The sequence below is a fragment of the Dipodomys merriami genome, unplaced genomic scaffold, assembly GCF_024711535.1.
Source record: "Dipodomys merriami isolate MVZ:Mamm:240054 unplaced genomic scaffold, mDipMer1.0.p SCAF_163, whole genome shotgun sequence".
Taxonomy (NCBI): Eukaryota; Metazoa; Chordata; class Mammalia; order Rodentia; family Heteromyidae; genus Dipodomys; species Dipodomys merriami.
Window position 1 is genome coordinate 1,196,893 of NW_027202971.1, and position 19,270 is coordinate 1,216,162.

The following is a 19,270-nucleotide window of genomic DNA, read 5'->3' on the forward strand; positions in this document are numbered from 1 at the left end:
GGACCCCTTCAGAAGCATTACTCCTTTAGAATGCATTACATTTGATGTGGTGGGTCTTAAATCTTTTTTTTTTTCCAAGTCACCTGGCTTGAACTCTGGGCCTGGGCGCTGTCCCTCAGCTCTTCGGCTCAAGGCAGGCACTCTACCACTTGAGCCACAGTGCCACTTCCGGTTTTCTGGTGGTTCATTGGAGATCAGAGTTTCACAGATTTTCCTGCCTGGGCTGGACAGTGATCCTCAGAGCCTCCTGAGTAGCTAGGATTACAGGCGTGAGCCACTGCTCCCAACACACATATATACACGTGCACATGTGTATGGTATATTATACATAGTTATATAATATATAGCATTGCATAATAGAAGGTTATACATGTGTATATTTTAATTTTTATTTTTGGATCCGGTCGTGGGGCCTGAACTCTGGGCCTGGGCGCTTTCCCTCAGCTCTTCAGCTCAAGGCTAGCGCTCTACCACTTGAGCCAAGGCGCCGCTTCCAGCCTTTTTCTTTTCTGCTTATGTGGTGCTGAGGAATCAAACCCAGGGCCTCATGCATGCAAGGCAAGCGCTCTACCGCTGAGCCACCTTCCCAGCCCCAGACATGTGTATATTTTAAAAGGAGAGGTCACTTGGGTAGGAAAAACCTTACGGGAAGGTCGGAGGGCAGGGCAAATACAGTGCGGCCGGGGCCAGAGGTGCCCGCGATGGGCGGGGCCAGCGAGAGGTACCCAGCGATGGGCGGGGCCGTATCGGGGCGGGGCCCTCTAGGGGGCGGGGCGAGCGTCGCGGGGCGGGGCCATTTCGGGGGCGGGGCGAGCGCGGCAGGGCGGGCTTCCGTGCGCGGGGCGGGTGCGCGGCGCGGCGGCGGCGGCGGCGGCGGCGGCGGCGGCGGTGGCGGCGGCGGCGGCGGCGGGCAGAGTCGCGGCGCGCACTCCCAGCGCGCCAACGCGGACTCGGCCGGAGCCCGTGGCGGCCTTGCGCGCGGCCTTCACCCCGATCCTCGACCCGCACCGGTGGCCGAGCATGGGCGCGCGGGTGTCGGGCGGGCTCCGAGCCCGGGCCGGGCTGCTGCTCGCGGCGCTGCTGCTGCTGCTGCTGCTCGGGCAGCTGGCGCCGGGCGCGCAGGGGGCGCGGGGCCGCGGCGGCGCCGAGAAGAACAGCTACCGCCGCACCGTCAACACCTTCTCCCAGAGCGTCAGCAGCCTGTTCGGCGAGGACAACGTGCGCGCCGCGCAGAAGGTGGGCGTCGGGCCCGCGCCCGCGGTCACCTTGCGGGGCCGCCGCGCCCCGGGCGCCCCGGGCCTGGCGGGCCGCGCGCGGGGCAGGGGGCAGGGGGCGCGGGGCCGCGGCCGGCGCGGGGGCCTCCGTCGGCGCGCCTCGCGGGCCCGGCCCGCGGCCCCGCGCCCTCTGCCCCGCGCGGCCCCGTCTCCTCGGACCTTGGCCCCGCGCGCTGACGCCCATTCATCCACGTTTCTATGGACTCCTCTGTGAGCCAGGCGCCGCGCGGCCCAGCCCGCGCCCTCGGGTTCCTCCCGGGCCCCCCGGCCCCCGCCCCGCCTCGCCCCTCCCTGCCCTGCCCTGCCCTGCCCAGCCCTGCCCCCGCCGGGCCCTCCCCGCGCCCGGTCCGTTCCCGGCGCCGCGGCCGGCTCGGTCGCCCTGGCCTCCCTCCCATGCAGCCTCTGGTTTACCTGGGGTCCCCGGGAGCTGCGGAGAGCTGGCTCCGCTCCTGCTGGGCCCTCGGCGGGTGGGGTGGGCGCCCTCCTGGGCAGGGCCTCGGGTTCCCCAGGAGGCGGAAGTGAGTGGGTGCCTTTGCTGTACCTCCTGTTCTTCCCTGATGGGGCTCTGGGGCTCCGGTGGCCTTCGCCCGGTTCCGCTGTCGGTTGAATGGAGGAGTAATTCTCTCCTTCAGTTAGAAGGTTGTCATTGGTAATCGTTGGTGCCTTCCCAAACCAGAATCATGGCTCTGTTGGTGTCAGCTTTTGGTAGCTCCTGGCCAAGATGCAGGTCCACAGCGCTCAGCTCCACCGTAGGGTTTCCCGTAAAAAGAATACAAACAAACAAAACCTTGGCCCTGACGGCCCACACCTGTATTCCTTGCTCTTCAGGATGCTGAGATAGGAGTTCAAAGCCAGCCAGGCAGGGAAGACGGGAGACCCATTTCCAAGAAGTAGAGCTCTATCCTTGAGCAAAACTAAACAAAACCGAGGGACAGCACCTAGGCCCTGATTTCAAGCCTGGGACTCACCTCCCCCACCTGTAGTCCTTGAGATGAAGAGGAAAAGGACATTAAGAACCCAAATCAGACCTAAACTTGTTAGTCAGGGAAAGGAGAGACAGACTAAATCTGTGAGGAAAACTAACTTCTGGTCGCTGGCTAGTGGCAAATGCCTGTCTTCCTAGCTCTTTGGTAAGCTGAGATCTGAGGATCCTGGTTCAGAGCCATCCTGGGGCTGGAAAGGCTTTGAGATTCTTATCTCCAATTAAGGCCCTGAAAACTAGAAGTAGCCTGTGGCTCAAAGTGGTGGAGCACCAGCCTTGAGCTGAAGAGCTCTGGGACAGCACTCAAGCCCCTTGACCACCACCAACAAAAACTCCCTAGCTTCTCCCCACCCTGGCCTCTGGAGGTGTGGACTCTTGCAGGGCTTTGGCCTTGGGAGCTGCTGTTATGGCAAACTGTGCAGGTGAGGACACCGGACAGGGTTCAGGGGAGGAAGGGCCGGTAGGATGGGCCAGTAAGAGCCAGGATTCTTGCTTTCCTGTACTGCTCTGCTCAGCCCTTGGAGGGCAGCAGCCGTTTGTCTCAGGGCAGAAGGAAGTCTGCAAAAAGCCCAAGGAAGCCCTGTCCCTGCCCCTCTCCACATGAGGCTGAACTCAAGAGGAGGTACGGTGAACCTCACTAAGATGGCTGGTCATATTCCAGCTGAGAACCTGTGTGTGTGGAGGGTGTGTGTGTGTGTGTGTGTGTCTGTGTGTGTCTGTGTGTGTGGTCTGCCAAAGTATATATCTGTGTGCAGTGGAGATGAAGTTGACAGAGGTTGTGGTTTGCTGAAAATCGAAGTGCTTTTTATAGAGAAATGGCTGTAGTTATTTCATTTGACTTGTACGTCATGGAGACGAAACCCAGGGTTTCACTCATACTGAGCACTGAACCACAGGCCCAGCTCTCATTTACTTCTTCTTTTTTTAAATTGGTGTGGGGCTTGAACTCGGCCTGGGCATTGTCCCTGAGCTTATTTGCTCAAAGCTAGTGCTCTACCACTTTGAACCTCAGCAGTACTTCCAGTTTTTTGGTGGTTAAGGGTTTCATGGAAAGCTGGGAAGGTGGCTTAGTGTAGAGTGCTTGCTTAGCATGCATGAAATCCTGGGTTCCATTCCTTAGTACCACATGCATAGAAAACGCCAGAAGTGGTGTTATTGTTCAAGTGGTAGAATGCTAGCCTTGAGCAAAAGAAGCTCAGGGACAGTGGCCAGGCCTAGGGGCACGGGGAAAAAGAGTTTCATGGACTTTCCTGCCTGGACTAGCCTTGAATCTTGACCCTCAGGTCTCAGCCTCTTGAGTAGCTAGAATTATAGACCTGAGCCACCTGAATGTTCTGGTGGTTGTAGTCTTCAGCCTGCTTGGATTTACAAATTCATGCCAGACCTGCTGAGGTTGTAAAGTTGAAACCCTTTGAAGAAACCACACCTGCTGCTCTAGCACTATCCTTTCTGGCCCTGGCCTTGCTGTCACGGAACGCGGGTTAGGCCATGCTTTGCTGCACGTTGGCTCTGACTGGGGCTAGCTGCTTTCCCTCTCTGTGCTTCCTTTCAGGGCAGGGCTTAGACTGGGTGGGATTGCATTCACATAGATTTATCTGGAAGGGAGGTGAGGTAGGTATGCTTCTGTATTTATTTTATTTTTTTGTTGGTCGTGGGGCCTGAACTCTGGGCCTGGGCGCTGTCCCTCAGCTCTTCAGCTCAAGGCTAGCACTCTACCACTTGAGCCATAGCACCACTTCTGGCTTTTTCTGCTTATGTGGTGCTGAGGAATCGAACCCAGGGCCTCATGCTTGCAAGGTAAGCGCTCTACCACTGAGCCACCTTCCCAGCCCCCTGTTTTTGTTTTTTGTTTTGCTAGTCCTGAGGCATGAATTCAGGGCCTGGGCTCTGTCCCTAAGCCTTTATGTATATGCTCAAGACTAGTGCTCTACCACTTGAGCCACAGTGCCGCTTACAGCTTTTTCTGTTTATGTGGTACTGAGGAATCGTACCTGGGGCTTCATGCCTGCTAGGCGAGCACTCTACCCAGCCCCCCCCCCTTTTTTTTTTTAAATGATAAGCAGCTCAGTAGTAGACTTGAGTGCTTACCCTATACAAGGCCTTGGGTTCAGCAGCAAGTACCCCTTTCCACCCATCAATAAAAGGTTGGGCAGCTGTCAGCTGAGTGGTATGGTTCTCTTTCCACAGTTGTCATGTGTCCCCAGTGTCTGTCAGCTGTGGCAGGCGAGTGCTCGTGGGGTGGAGCATGGTTCTGTCATAGACCAGATCCAGGCGGTGATGATTGTGATTATGGGGTCTCCTTTGAGTGATGAGAAGGGCCGCAGCTATGCAGAGGAAGGATTGCCAGACACCAGAGGTGATTACTGCCGCTGGGTCACACTGCCTAGAACGATTTTAATAGTGCCAGGCACTGGTGGGTCACACTTGTAATCCTAGCTACACAGGAGGCTGAGATCTAAGGATTGCTGTTTGAAGCCAGCCTGGGCAGGAAAGTCGATGAGACTTCTCTTTTACCACCAAAAAGTTGTAAGTGGAACTGTGGCTCAGGTGATAGAGCACTAGCCTTGAACATAAAAGCTCAGGAACAGTGCCTAGGCCCTGAGTTCAAGTCCCAGTACTGGCATACACATGGAGATTTCAATAGTGAGTTTGGTAAGTTAGGTTTGTTTGCTTTTTTTGCTGGCGCTCTACCGCTTGAGCCAGAGATCACTGTAAATTGTTCCAGTGGACTTGACTCACATGGCCTGTGGGCATCTTTTAAACAGTAGCCGCTGCAGCTGCGGACAGCATGGGGCATTATCCCAGAAGTCCCCTCCAGGTATCCAAGGCCACTTGGCTTGTTGTCTGATAGCATTTATTTTCTGTCCTTTATTCAGACCTTTTAATATTGAGAAGTGGGACTAGACTGCAACCTTGCAGGCAGGCAGTGTCGCAGCTCTCCCATCCATGGCATTTGCTTTTTATTTTTATTTTTAACTGTTATTGTCGGTTGTGGGGCTTGAACTCAGGGCCTGGGCTCTGTCCCTCACTCTTGTGCTCAAGCTGATGCTCTTGCCATTTTGAGCCACGGCGCCACTTCTGGTTTTCTGGTGATTATTGGAGATAAGAGTCTCACAACCACTATTCTAAGATCTCAGGCTGCTGAGTATGGGATTACACGCGTGAGCCACTGGCAACCTGCTGCGTTTTTTTATTATAGTGGGAGAGCTGATGTTGCCTTGGGAATCCATCTTGACCTGCTTCTGTAGAAATTGCTCGTTTTCATTCTTCCAGGAGCATTGCTCCTTTGTTGTTTTAAAGCAGCATGCAGTTTTCTGCTTCCCCCCATCCCCCCAGTTTGCCAGCAAGAAAGTAACTTGAGTAAAATCACTTTGCCACTTTGCTGTGCTTTCCCCATCACCTTTGGAAACGGCTGCAGTTGAGAGTGTGGCTTGGCGGATTGTGACGCGCGCACTGACCCATCCCCAGTGACCATCAAAGCTAGGCGCCACACACCTGGAATCTCAGCTTCTCCGGAGGTGCAGATCTGAGGGTCTTGGGTAGGAAAGTCCGAGAGACTATCTCCAATCACCTACCAAAAAGGTGGAAGTGGAGCGCTGTGGCACAAGTGTTAGAACACCATCCTTGAACGCCAAAGCTAAAGGAGAGCACCAAGGCCTTGAGTTCAATCCCCAGTATTGCCAAAAAAAAAAAAAAAAAAATAAGACAACCATTAAGATAACAGGAAGGTCGTGGCGGACCCGCGCCGCCCCGTCTGGGCCTCCCTGCAGCTTCTGAGGAGGCCGGAACGCAGGCGCCAAGGACCCTGAGCCCCCTCCGCTAGGGCTGGACATTCTGTGAAGGTTTCTGTGAAGGGCGCAGGCACACAGCCCCGGGCACCCCTCTGCACCCCTCACCTGCCCTCCGGGCGTCGCCTTCCTGCCATTGTGCTGTGTCATCTCTTCAGAGTCCTGAGTTTCCTTTGCCGCCCCGGGGCTGCAACCCAGGGTCTGGGTTACCCAACGCTGTGTGTGTGTGTGTGTGTGTGTGTGTGTGTGTGTGTGTGTGTGTGTGTGTGTGTGTGTGTGTGTGTGTGTGTGTGTGTGTGTGTGTGTGTGTGTGTGTGTGTGTGTGTGTGTGTGTGTGTGTGTGTACGCTGTGTGTGTGTGTGTGTACGTGCAAGAGAATGAGCGAACCAGCATTGGTATTTTAACTACTCAACGTCCCATGCTTTCGCTCATTTTTTTCCCTCCCTCTGGATGGTGCTGTGCCTGTTGAGCCACACTTCCAGTCAGACTTTTAGCTGGTTAATTGGAGGTAGAGTCTTGCAGTCTTTCCTGTTCAGACTGGCTTCAGACTACGATCCTCTGATCTGAGCCTCCTGAGTAGCTAGGGTCAGATAGATGTGAGCTGCTGTGCCCGGCTCTACATTTAAGTAGGAAACAGTTGAGCTGTGTTCTTCCTTTCTCTGGGTGGAGCCAGGGAGAGGAGCGTGGGTGGGCCTTGCAGGTGTCTGACGAGGTGGCATCAGATCTGCTGACACCTGCAGGGTCCTGTGTGGCCCTGGCATACTTCCCGCCCAGTCCAGCTGAGAAAGGACCTCTGGCCTAGACTCGGTGCCTGCCGGTGCGGCAGGTGTAGCGGGCTCCTGGTGCAGCCACCGCTGTAGGAGCCTGACCTGGCTCTGGGTGGGAGCATGTTTGCTGCAACATGCAGGTCTGCTGCCTGTCGTGTGTCAGGCTCTGTGCTGCAGCCTCTGCAGGTTCTCACATGGATTGTCTCTTGGTCCCATTTCCCAGCTGGAGAGACTGAGGCCCAGCGAGGTTGGCAGGAGTAGCGCTGTCTCTGGTCCCTGAAAAACTGCTTGTGGGGGCTGGGAAGGTGGCTCAGTGGTAGAGCGCTTGCATTGCATGCATGAGGCCCTGGGTTCGATTCCTCTGCACCATATAAGCAGAAAAGGCTGGAAGTGGCGCTATAGTTCAAGCAGTAGAGCGCTAGCCTTGAGCTGAAGAGCTGAGAGACGGCGCCCAGGCCCAGAGTTCAGGCCCCACGACCGGAACCCCCCCCCCAAAAAAAAAAAAAGGCCAGGTATAGTGGCTCACACCTGTCATTCATTCCAGCTACTCCAGAGGCTGAGATCCAAGGATGGAGGCAGATAAGTCCAAGAGATTGTCCTCTCCTAAAACCAGCAACAAAGCCAGAAGTGGATCTGTGACTCAAGTGGTAGAGCACTAGCCTTAAACAAAAAAGCTCAGGGACAGAGTTCAGGCCCTGAGTTCAAGCTCTAGAACTGGCACATGCGTGCACACACACACACACACACACACACACACACACACACACACACACACAGAACATTTTTAAATGCTTTATTTTTACAGTTAAATAATAAACCGAGAAGTGTTTGTTCAGAACGAGTGTTGATGAGAGGAGTTCCATTTCGTAGTGAGGCGGATGGCTGCTTTGCATCTCCCGCTTTCTGAGCAGCGTGCCTGTGCAGGGCACTGCAGCAGCAGTCAGCGGCATGCCTTTTGCCTGCTGGAATTCCTGGACAGCAGAGAGTCCACCAGAGGTGCTCAGCTGTCCGAGGGACTGTGAAAGCAAAAAAAAAAACCAAAAAACCAAAAACAGCGAGTTATGACTAAGTTTTTTGTTTTTTGATTTTGGTCGGTCATGGGGCTTGAACTCTGGGCCTGGGTGCTGTCCCTCTGTTCTTCAGCTCAAGGCGAGTACTCTACCTCCTGAACCACAACACCACTTACAGTTTTCTGGTGGTTAGTTGGAGATAAGAGTCTCATGGACTTTCCTTGCCTGGGCTGGCTTTGAACCATGATCCTTAGATCTCAGCCTCCTAAGTAGCTAGGATTACAGGTGTGAGCCACTGGCACCTGGCTGACTAAGCTATTTTGGTACAGAACCTTATCTCACAAGTTTTGTTTGTTTGTTTATTTCTTTTTGCCTGTCCTGGAGCTTAAACTCTGGGCACTGTCCCTGAGCTTGTCTGTGCTCAAGGCCAGCCCTCTACTACTTGAACCACAAGCCACTTCCCATTTTTTCTGTTTATGTGGTACTGAGGAATCAAAGTCAGGGCTTTATGCATGCTAGGCAAAGCACTTTACCACTAAGCTACCTTCCCAGCCCCACAAGTTATTCATTTTAGTTAAACTTGATAGAAATTTATTTAGAAAATCCTAGTCTTTAGAAATTCAAAGCCAAGCTGGGTGCTGGTGGCTCACACCTGTAATCCTAGCTACTTACGAGGCTGAGCTCTGAGGATCATGGTTCAAAGCCAGCCCAGGCAGGAAAGTCTATGAGATTCTTATCCCCAGTAAACCACTAGAACACTAGAAGTGGCGCTGTGGCTCAAGACCTAGAGCATTAGCCTTGAGCTGAAGAGCTTACGGCTCAGTGCCCAGGCTCAGAGGTCAAGCCCCATGACCGGACCCCCCCCCCAAAAAAAAAAAAAAGAGCTGAGGGACAGCGCCCAGGCCCAACGACCTACCAAAAAAAAAATCTCAAAGCCAGGCAGAGGAAAGCGGAGGTTGGACCAGCACCCAGAGCAGAAGAACTACAGGAGAAATGGCAAGCACCGAGATAGCAACTTTGTGGTGTCCCATAAAGTGGGCACAGTTACTGTTGCCTGCTGTCCATGTGTGCCTGTGCTGGGTTCGAGTTTATCCTCCAGCTTTCTGGTAGACTGCATGGTATCAGTTTTGGGCAGCTAAAAGGTGTGAACTTGGGCTCAGGTTTGCTGCTTGGATGGTTTGGGGAGATGAGGAGGTATTGGCTGGTTTCTTGGTGACCTTGTTCTCTATTCCTACAGTTCTTGACCCGCCTGACGGAGAGGTTCGTGTTGGGAGTGGACATGTTTGTGGAGGCGCTGTGGAAAGTTTGGATGGAGGTCTTGGATGTTCTTGGGCTTGACGGTAGGTGCTGTGTGTTACAGGGTTGTGTGTTTTTGAAAGTCCTTCACTGTTTTCCTTTGTGTGAGATAAGGTCCTGCTGTATAGCCCAGGCTGACCTTGAACTCCTCATCCTGCGTCTCAGTGCTGGGATCGTGGTGCTGTTATGGTGGGGCTCTCACCTTGTGGCCACTGGGCAGTGTGGGAGCCTGAGGCTGGTCTAGGGTTTGCGTGGATTAGTGGTGGTGAGGCGGGTCTTCCCAGATCCCATGCAGGAGGAGGGTGGACCACGGGGCCTGTGGGGTGCTCCCTGGGTCGGTGGGAGCCGAGAAGCAGCTGGGCGTTGGCCTGTGGGGTTTCACAGATGAGGAGGGGGCATTTGCAGCGCCCCCCCTCCCCCAGGGGCAGAGGACCATGCGTGGCCTGGCAGTGGCCGCTGCAGGGGAGCCGGGCAGTCCTGCGGGCCGTGGGAGTGGTGGGGCCGGAAGGCAGTTGCATGGTGCAATTTAGTTGTGCAATGGCGGGCACAGGTTCCTAGCCAGGAGGAGAGCTGTGGGCCTGTCCTGCGGGGCCACACATGGGGAGGGCAGTGGCCCTTTCATGGCACTCTCTGGGGGTGGACCAAGGCTAACCTGGCTAGACACCTACTGCGTTCTGGCTTTGGTGTCCTGACCACTTGTCCCTGTGTGGCCGCCCGGCCTGCCCGGGGCTGGGGGCTCTCCCTGAAGCCCCACATAGGGAGCCCCCATGCGCCTGCTGGCCTCATGCCCACAAGTCCACATGTGAACGCTCTGCGTCCCTGCCACCCGCACTGGAAAAGCAGAGCGGCAAGGGCATCGGGCACCAGCCCGGGCGGCCTGGCTCCGCCTTCTCCCAGTGAAAGCACAGGCTGAGCCGCTTTCCTCGGCAGTGTCACGGCCAAGGGCCTGTGCCGCCCGTGGACGCCTCTGCCCGGCATGAATCAAATCAGCAAACTCGCTGGGTGCTGGTGGCTCACGCCTGTCATCCTAGCTACCCAAGAGGCTGCGATCTGAGGATGCAGGTTCTGGTTCAGGCTGGAAAGTCCATGAGACTCTCCAGTATCTCCAAAGAACCCCAAACAGCAGCAACTCCCTTGCAGGAGGGCAGTGGTGTGCTGCCCTAAGCCCAGGCTGCCACTCAGGCTCACAGAGGAGACCGTTTCTGCTTTGTTCCCGGAAGGTGGGCTTGTGTCCATGGGGATGAGCACACTTGGTGGAGTAACCCAAATTGGACCGGGGCCTGATCTGAATGACTTCTGTCCTTATAAGAAGTGGGAAGTTTCAGCCAGGTGCTGGTGGCTCACGCCTGTCATCCTAGCTACTCAGGAGGTTGAGATCTGAGGATCGAGGTTCAAAGCCAGCCCAGGCAGGAAAGTCTGTGAGACTCATCTCCAATAGACCACTAGAAAACCAGAAATGGCGGTATGGCTCAGGTGGTAGAGCACTTGCCTTGAGCTGAAGAGCTGAGGGACAGCGCCCAGGCCCAGAGTTCAAGACCCATAACTGACCAAAAAAAAGAAGTGGGTAGTTTGGGCAGAGATACAAAGAAGCATTGAGCAGAGACCCCATGAAGACGCCAGGAGATGGAATGGGGGCCCAGGGACACCCAGAGGCACCCGGAGCGGCAGGAGGCCGCTGCTCTAGCCGTCCAAGCACACACCCCTCTTCAGAGATCAGAGATCTGGGCCCAGCGCCACGCTGGTGGGGGCACAGCTCACCCCTTGGCCACCTGGCACCCCTTTTGAGGCTAGGACCATTGGTTTCTACCTTAGCAAGACCTTAGACAAGCTGGGGTACCGCTTTGGGCCCCGGAAGAATCAGAGGCAGCAGAGAGGAGAGAGCACTAACAGCTCCCGGGACCTGGGTGAGCCAACACATCAGCCAAACCCTGCAACTGTGTGCAATCTGGGCCCGCCCATGCCCCGGGGACGCCAGGCTGGGCAGGAGTGGGGGAGGGCCTGATGAGGCCTGCACCCCTCTGGTCTTCCCTGGTGTACTTCCTGCATGCAAGCTGCCAAGAGTCCGGAGGCTTAGGGCTGTGTCACGCGCTCCTCCTTGTGCAAAGGTGGGTATTTTAGTGCAAAGACATTTCAAGGTCAGTTGACACTTTGGTTCTTCATCGTTCTTCAGGGTGGCAGTTCAACCCAGAAGCAGAATGTGAGGCTGGGCGTGGTGGTGCCCGCCTGTAATACCAGCACTTGGGAGGTGAAGGGCTGTGGGTTTGAGTCTGGCTTGGACTGTGTAGTGAGGCCTGTCTCAGTCAAGTCAGGAGAAAAGGGTGAACATGACGTTGATAGTTTATTAACATCTGTACAGTCAGTAGTGATGTCTTAGTTTCCAGGTACATGCTGGCATCCCTGCCCCGAAAATTCAGTCTGAAATCTGAAACTAGTGTTACTGCAATGCTGGACATTTTTTGTGGGGGGGGGGGGAGCTTGAACTCAGGGCCTAGGCTCTTTGCCTTAGTCTTTTTTTTTTTTCAGTCGTGGGGCTTGAACTCTGGGCCTGGGCGCTGTCCCTCAGCTCTTCAGCTCAAGGCGAGTGCTCTACCGCTTGAGCCACAGCGCCACTTCCGGTTTTCGAATGGCTTATTGGAGATAAGAATCTCACAGACTTTCTTGCCCAGGCTGGCTTTGAACTGTGATCCTCAGATCTCAGTCTCCTGAGTAGCTAGGATGACAGGCGTGAGCCACTGGCACCTGGCTACCTTAGTCTTTTCTTGCTCAAGGTGGCGCTTAACCACTTGAGCCACAGCTCCACCTCCAGCATTTTGGTAGTTTATTGGCGATAAACTGCCTGGCTTCAAGCCTTGATCCTCATATCTCAGCCTCCTGAGTAGCCAGAACCACAGCGAAGGTGATAGTTCATCCGCAGAGGGTGCCTGATGGGATACGTGAGCATCTGCACTGGGGTTGGGACGAGCAGGCGGATGGAGATGGGCAGAGCACACTGTGCTGCTGCCTGTGCTTCTGTCTGTAATTCCCCCGAGGGGGACTGTGCGCAGTGCCGCTCCCTCTCTACACTCTGTTCTTGTGGACCACTTTGGGGAGAAGAGACCCCAAATAGCTTAAGTAATGGGGCTTGCCGCTTCCTAATGCCCTAACTCAGGTAGGTTCACCAGGAGGGCTGCAGGTGTGATGGCTCCACACCTTGTCCTCAGGACCAAGACACCTTCCATTTTATTACCCACATAGGTGACTTACCTTCCTTCACGGCCCAAGATGGCTACATCAGCTCTAGCCTTTGCATCCACATTCCAACAGGCAGAAAGAGAAAAGGTAAAGGGCACATTCCTGCTTTTTTCTTTTTTCTTTTTTTTGGTGCCAGTACTGGAGCGTGAAGTCAGGGCCTCATGTTCCCGCTTGCCTTTTTTTTGGCTCTTACCACTTGAGCTATGCCCAGTCCAGCTTTTATGTTTTTGTTTCTAAGAGTCTCACACTTTTCTACCTGGGCTGGCTCTGAACCTTGGCCCTCAGAACTCAGCCTCTTGAGGAGCTAGAATTATAAGCGTGAACCATTGGTGCCTGACTGCTGACTGTTACTCCATTTTATTTTGTTGTCAGTCCTAGGGCTTGAACTCAGGGCCTGGGGCCCTGAGCTTGTTTGCTTTTTCTTTTCCTCAAGGCTACCCATCTTCAAGGCTGCTTTGAACCACAGCTCCACTTTGGTTTTCTGGTGGTTCACTGGAGATAAAGAGTCTCACAGATTTTCCTGCCCAGGCTGGCTTCAAACGGTGGTCCTCAGATCTCAGCCTTCTGTGTAGCTAGGATTGTAGCATGATAAGCCATTGTGGCCTGGCTTCAATTGAAACTTACAGAAAACTTAAAGCTCCGGCAGCACATTTTGATGCACTACTCCTTGGCCAAAACTTAGTTGCAAGGGAAGCTGGGAAATACATATATATATATATATATATATATATATATATCTGTGTGTATATATATATGTAATATACATACATATGTATATATATATATATATTTTTTTTTTCTTTCTAGTCCTGGGGCTTGAACTCAGGCCTGGGCGCTGTCCCTGAGCTTCTCTGCTCAAGGCTAGTACTACCACTTTGAGCCACGGTGCCACATCTGGCTCTTTCTGTGTATGTGGTGCTGAAGAATGGAACCCAGGGCCTCATGCATGCTAGACAAGCACTCTACCACTGAGCCACCTTCCCAGCCCTTGTTGTTTTGGCAGTCTCAGTGTGGATCTCTCCCTAGATTCTCCCCAGTGCTGGGATTGCAGGCGTGTGCGACCACGCTCACCTGAACAGTGTGTGTGACTCAGGGCAGGACAGGCAGTCTTCCAGGGCTACCTGTGTCTCCTCACAGCTTAGTTTGGAGGGTTTGGGGTTGTGGGGAGTTGAGTTGCTCCTGGCCTCTGCAGAGGGCCCTCTCCTGGAAGAAGTGCCTGACCTGTCTGTCCTGTGCTCTCTCCGCAGTGTCCAACCTGTCCCAGTACTTCAGCCCAGCCTCCGTGTCCAACAGCCCAGCCCGGGCCCTCCTGCTGGTGGGTGTGGTCCTCCTGGCCTACTGGTTCCTGTCTCTGACCTTGGGCTTCACCTTCAGCATCCTGCACCTAGTGTTCGGCCGCTTCTTCTGGCTGGTGCGGGTGGTACTGTTCTCTATGTCGTGCGTGTACATTCTGCACAAGTACGAGGGTGAGCCCGAGAACGCCGTGCTGCCGCTGTGCCTCGTGGTGGCCGTGTACTTCATGACGGGGCCCATGGGTGTGTACTGGCGGGGCAGCCCGGGCGGCACGGGCTCCCCCAGCGTGGAGGAGAAGCTCGACCACCTGGAGAACCAGGTCAGACTGCTCAACATCCGCCTCAACCGGGTGCTGGAGAGCCTGGACCGCTGCAAGGACAAGTGAAGGTCAGGTGCCCGGCCGGGTCCCCGGGCGCCAGCTCCCACTCCCAGAAGACAGAAGAGGAGGAAAGCCACCACCCCCCGGCCCCCCCCCAATCTTAATAAACAGCACTGAGCAAGAAAGTGGCGCCTGCTGAGCCTGGGCGCCAACCCTTAGGACCCGCAGAGAAGACAGAGATGGCCGCTGCAGCTCCATGCCGAGTCTTGTTAGTGGCGACAATATTTTTTAAACAAAAGGATATGACCCTAGAAGCTGTACAGTAAGATAAATTTATCTGTGCATAGAACATAAAGTTAATTTTTCAAGCATTGACAAATACATCTTTTGTAAGGTTTTTAAATAAAGGCAGCTGGAGTTGAGCGTAGTAGAACGTTGCCTGGAGGGGGCAGGGTGCTGGGCTGACATTCTAGCGAAGTCTGAAGGCCAGCCCCGGCTTTGAACGAGGAAGGACGGTGGGCGAGGTCTGCGTGTCATCTTCGTCCCCAAAACTGCAAGCTTTACTCTGTCATTTGGGGTTCATGTTGACACCGTGGATGGGGGAGCCCTGGAATGGAATGTCAGCTCGGGCACCCCGCTGAGCCCCGCTGAGTCCTGTTGAGTTGGGAAGAGCCCTGGCTTCTTTTCTTTTTTTCTTTCCTTTTCCTCCTTTGTACTAGGAGATGTTTGATGTTTCCAAAAGGAAAATATGAGCACAGCGCTAAGAGACAATGTGTCTGTGGGGTGTGATGCCAAGAGCTGCTTGGGTAAGCCTTGAAGAACATTCCAGAATCTGATTCCATTCCACTTTCTCTGTCTTTCAGAGAGGTCTGTGTGGGAAGTGGTACTCTGGATGATTTTTGTCTCTGCTTTTTTTGGGTTCTGGACCCAGCTAAGGAGACGTAATCGTTGTCTCCTCATGCAGGGTTCCTGGGCTCAAAGCAGCCATGGAGGTTGGGATGGTTGTCCTAGCATTGCATCATTGTGTGTGTTCCTCGCTTTGTGGCCAGTGTGGTGGATCTCCAGTTTCGATGGTCTCTGGGGTTGGAGGGAAGCACCCGCAGGGTGGCAATCAAGGTCCTGGGCAGCGTCTGGGCTGAGGCTGGTGACCAAGGCTCTGTGTGCTAGGGGCCGGTGACGACAGGGTGCCAGGCTGTCAGGATGAGGCCATGAAGGCCGTCCGGCTGTGGCCGTGCCCGCAGGCCGTGCATCCCGGCCCTGACCACCTGCCAGTCCTTGAGCCCCAGTGCCGCGTGTGGTAGTGATTCTCTGGGAAATGATGCAAATCTTTTAGAGGAAGTTTCTAAAACTTGTCTTTTTCAGGGGAACATAACAGAACGGCAGATCTTGTATTCAGATTGCTTGGTGGGGCACCCTTGCCCGGGCTCCGCCTTGGTCGGTCTTCACCTGGGCATCACAGATGCCAGTGTTCTGGGTGGAGCCATTCCAGTCCCATGGGTGACTTTGTGAACCTGGGACAGAGTACTTAGGAACGGCGGCCACAGCAGGTACTCACCTGTTTCAGTACCAAAAGATGGCTCTGCTGTGCTGCCTGGAGGAGGCAGAGAGGTGTTGGGAGGGTAATGCGTGCACGAGGCTGGCGCCCTGCCCCTGCGGAGCTCCTGCAATACAGATGGGTGCCTTGGTTTCCCTTTCCCTTCCCCCTCTCCCACCTGGAGCCTGAGGCCTGCGCTCCTGTGCCCAGAGACTTGTGGACTCATGTCTGTGCCAGGGGGTTGAGGCTTCAGACATCGCTGAAAAACGCCGTCAGAAATGGACCCTGTGGTCTCTGGGTTTGAGCTCAGGGCCTCCTGATTTCCCTTGGCTTTTTCACTCCACCACTTAAGCCATTGCTCCCCTTTTTCGTAGTTAATTGGGGATCAGAGTCTCGGGCTTTTCTGCTTAGGGTGTCTTTGAACTAGGATCCTCATATCTCAGCCTCCTGTATAGCTAGGAGTACAGGCGTGAGCCACCGGCACAGACTGGTTTTATTATTTTTTTAGGGAGCCTCACTCCAGGGTAGAACATTCCATGAAATTTGGAGCAAAGTCTCAGATGCTTGCTTTGAAGCTTTGGAGTTGTGTTTGCCGTATAATGTGTGTGATGTTTCAGTGAGCGCATTCTTAACCCGAAAGAGTCAGGGACGCCGCTTTTCCTTCTTGTGCCCTGGAAGATTATAGTGCGCGGCCCCCCTCCCCCTCCCCCCCCCCCACTCTCTTTTCTCTTTTGTATGTGGGAAAATGTATTTTTGTACCATATCTCATACCTTGAAGAGAAGCCTTTTTTAAAAAATCTTCAAGGCTATAGAATCTATTAGTCTGTACTTCATGGAATGTGGTGGGAAAACATTTTCCTGACAACACTGTGGGTGTGTGGTAATGTGGTAATTAAGAGCCACTTTTTTCACAGTATCATCAGTGTTCCGTTTCCCCCGTGCTTCAGGGCCACGTTGAATGTTGGCATTGGTGGGCACAGGGGCTGGGCTCAGCGCTGTTGGGGTCTGGGGCAGATAGGATCTTTTCCTCTGACCCGAGCCAGGACAAAAGAGGGTCGGCTTCCTTAGCTGTCCAGTGCCCTTGGCATGAGTCACTTCGGTTCCTAGTCTCTGCACGCCAGCCCCCAGCGTCTCGGTCAGGGGCTCACGGGCTCTGAAGGTAGCCTCGTGGGCTTTGCTGTGTCACCTGTTGTGACGGTAACTGACCACACAGAGACGAAGCTGGCAGACCGGCTCTACAAGAAATTATTTGTTGGGGTTGGGAAGGTGGCCTAGTGGTAGAGTGCTTGCCTCACATGCATGAAGCCCTGGGTTTCATTCCTCAGCACCACATAAGCAGAAAAAGCCAGAAGTGGCGCTGTGGCTCAAGTGGTAGAGCGCTAGCCTTGAGCTGAAGAGCTGAGGGACAGTGCCCAGGCCCAGAGTTCAGGCCCCATGACCGCCCCATTCCCCCCCCCAAAAAAAAAAAAGTTATTTGTGGGCTGGGCAGGTGGCTCAGTGGTAGAGCACTTGCCTTGCATGCATGAGGCCCTGGGTCTGATTCCTCAGCACCACATAAACAGAAATTGTGTAGGCTCTGGGCTTGTACTTGGCCTGGCCTTAGCTTTTTCGCTTAATCCTGGCACTCTGTGCCTTGAGATGCAGCTCTGCTTTCAGGCTGTTTAATCAGAGGTAAGCCTCCAGGCTGGCTTCAAACTGCAATCCTGGGCTTTCAGCCTCTGGTGTAGCTAGGATTACAGACGTGGCCATGAGTGCCTGGCTTCCTCAGAAGGTTTTGGATACAAGTCCCCCAAAGAAGGGGCACGGCGGGCCAGCTCTGCAGTGTGAGCCCGGGTGTGGAGGGCACTTGCTGAGGAGCGAGGAAAGGGAGAGTCCTTTCTGGGTGCCGAGGGTATACAAGTCGGTGGGCAGCCGGGGGAGCTGCTGAGGGGCGCCCTGCCAGGAGGGCGTCCTCACTCATCTGGCCCAGTAATTCATCAGGACAGCAGAGGAGTACAGCGGCTCTCGCCTGTAATCCCCGTGCTCCACAGGCAAAGGCAGGACAACCGGAAGTGAGAGGCTGGCCAGGACTCCATGGTGAGGTGCAAACTGCAGTTCTCAGTGTGAACGAGGCCGCACTCCTTGTTCTTAGAAGCATTCTGAATTGCTTCACTGTTTTTTTTTGATAAAACACTCTCACTGTGAGGTCCAGGCTGGCCAGGAACTTGCTCTCCTCCGGTCTCTGCTTCCCAAGTGTGGGATCACAGGCATGTGCCACCATACCCGGCCTTTCTACTTCCATCGATGACATCTGCCCTTGAGCCCATGACTGATGGTGGTCTCCCAATCCACCGAAGAAGGCCGGCACTTGCCATCCAGCTCGAATGACTGGGAATTCCCAAGGCTCCTGAGTGCCAACCCTTTGCCCAACCCTTCTTCCAGTGCCAGGGATTGAACCCAGGGCCTAGTGTGCACTCTACCCCAGAACCACACCCCTAGCCTGCAGCCTTTTCTTTTCAAACGTGTGTAACCATTGTGCTAAATTCTCACGGCTATTTTTGAGCCCTAACAACTTTCTGCTCCTCCCTTGTGAATAACTGAGTCAAATCTGCTTTGGTGGGGATGTAAGCGTCGGCCTAGGGCCTGTCCCGGACAGCCATCAGTGTGATGTGTTACGGGTGAGTTCGGCCTGCTGGATTTGTCTCCGTTTGGCACCTCGCTGTTGGCCTTTGTCAGTGGGACAAATGCCACAGCCTGTCATTCATGTCATCTCTTGAAAGCCTGTGCTAGCTCATGCGTCTGTGACCTCACACATCCTAGTGTTGCTGCAGATTTCAAGGTGTCATTGTGTCAGGCTAATACCTGCATGTGTGCTAAATCTCAGAATACCATGTAATTAAATTGATTTCTTGTGATGGTGACTAGTGCACAATTTCAATCCTCTTCTTTACTGGAAATCACATTTGTGAGGTATGAATTTGATTGAGTTCCTATTTTGTGTATTTTTTATCAGGTTATAGAATTTCTATACCATTTGCTTTGACACAGTAGACAGCTGTCTTACCTGAGCCTTGTGTGTGGGTGTGCCAGCACCATGCCGCCTGGAGCCTTGAGAAACTGATTCCACAAATCTTAGAGAGACAAATGTATTAGGCTTATTTTTTGCAAAGCAATATATACATTCCACTTATTTATTAATCTCTGGCTTTGTATTATGTAGAGATATTTGTAGATTGATTTCAGAACAGAATTAAAATATTGTGAAAATCACACAGCTTGTTTACTGTAATTTTGTTACACTGACTTGTTCTATTTGATCAAGCAGGCATAAACGACTTCCCCCAACTTAGACATGCAGTGGCAATGCCATGGTATGTGTGTGTGTGTGTGTGTGTGTGTGTGTGTGTGTGTGTGTGTGTGTGTGTGTGTGTGTGTGTGTGTTGGTTTGGATTTTTTGCAGTTGCAGACTTGCACTCAGGAGCCGTGGCTGATGGCTCAGCTTACTTGCTCAACTGCTGCTCTACCTTAAGCCTTGCCTCTAGTTTGACATTCTTGCTTCTTAATTGGCAATGGAATCTTGGACATTTTTTGCCCAGGCTGGCTTTGAGCTACAATCCTCAGATCTCAGCCTTCTGAGTAACTGGGATTTCAGGAGTGACTATCCATGTCTAGGTTGCCTTATTTTTCAGACCGGGATCTTAGAGTATCCCTCATCCAGCCTGGAACCATGTGGTTTGGGTGACAGATGTGTGCCATATATGTCCATATATTCTGAAATGGGGTCTTGCATTTATGCC

At 53.8% G+C, this 19,270-nt stretch overlaps 1 protein-coding gene across 2 annotated transcripts; it reads left to right on the top strand.

Annotated features, from left to right (window-relative positions):
• Positions 1 to 910: 910 nt before the first annotated feature.
• Bri3bp (BRI3 binding protein) lies at positions 911 to 18,745 on the top strand. Of its 2 annotated transcripts, XM_070024890.1 has the most exons (4): positions 911 to 1,236; positions 9,059 to 9,161; positions 12,352 to 12,435; positions 13,596 to 18,745. In XM_070024890.1, exons 1-4 carry the CDS (start codon positions 1,021 to 1,023, stop codon positions 14,024 to 14,026), a joined length of 834 nt encoding a protein of 277 aa, XP_069880991.1. In that variant the 5' UTR covers positions 911 to 1,020; the 3' UTR covers positions 14,027 to 18,745. The 2 variants fall into 2 exon arrangements, with proteins under 2 accessions (XP_069880991.1, XP_069880993.1); XM_070024892.1 differs by lacking the exon at positions 12,352 to 12,435.
• Positions 18,746 to 19,270: the final 525 nt, after the last annotated feature.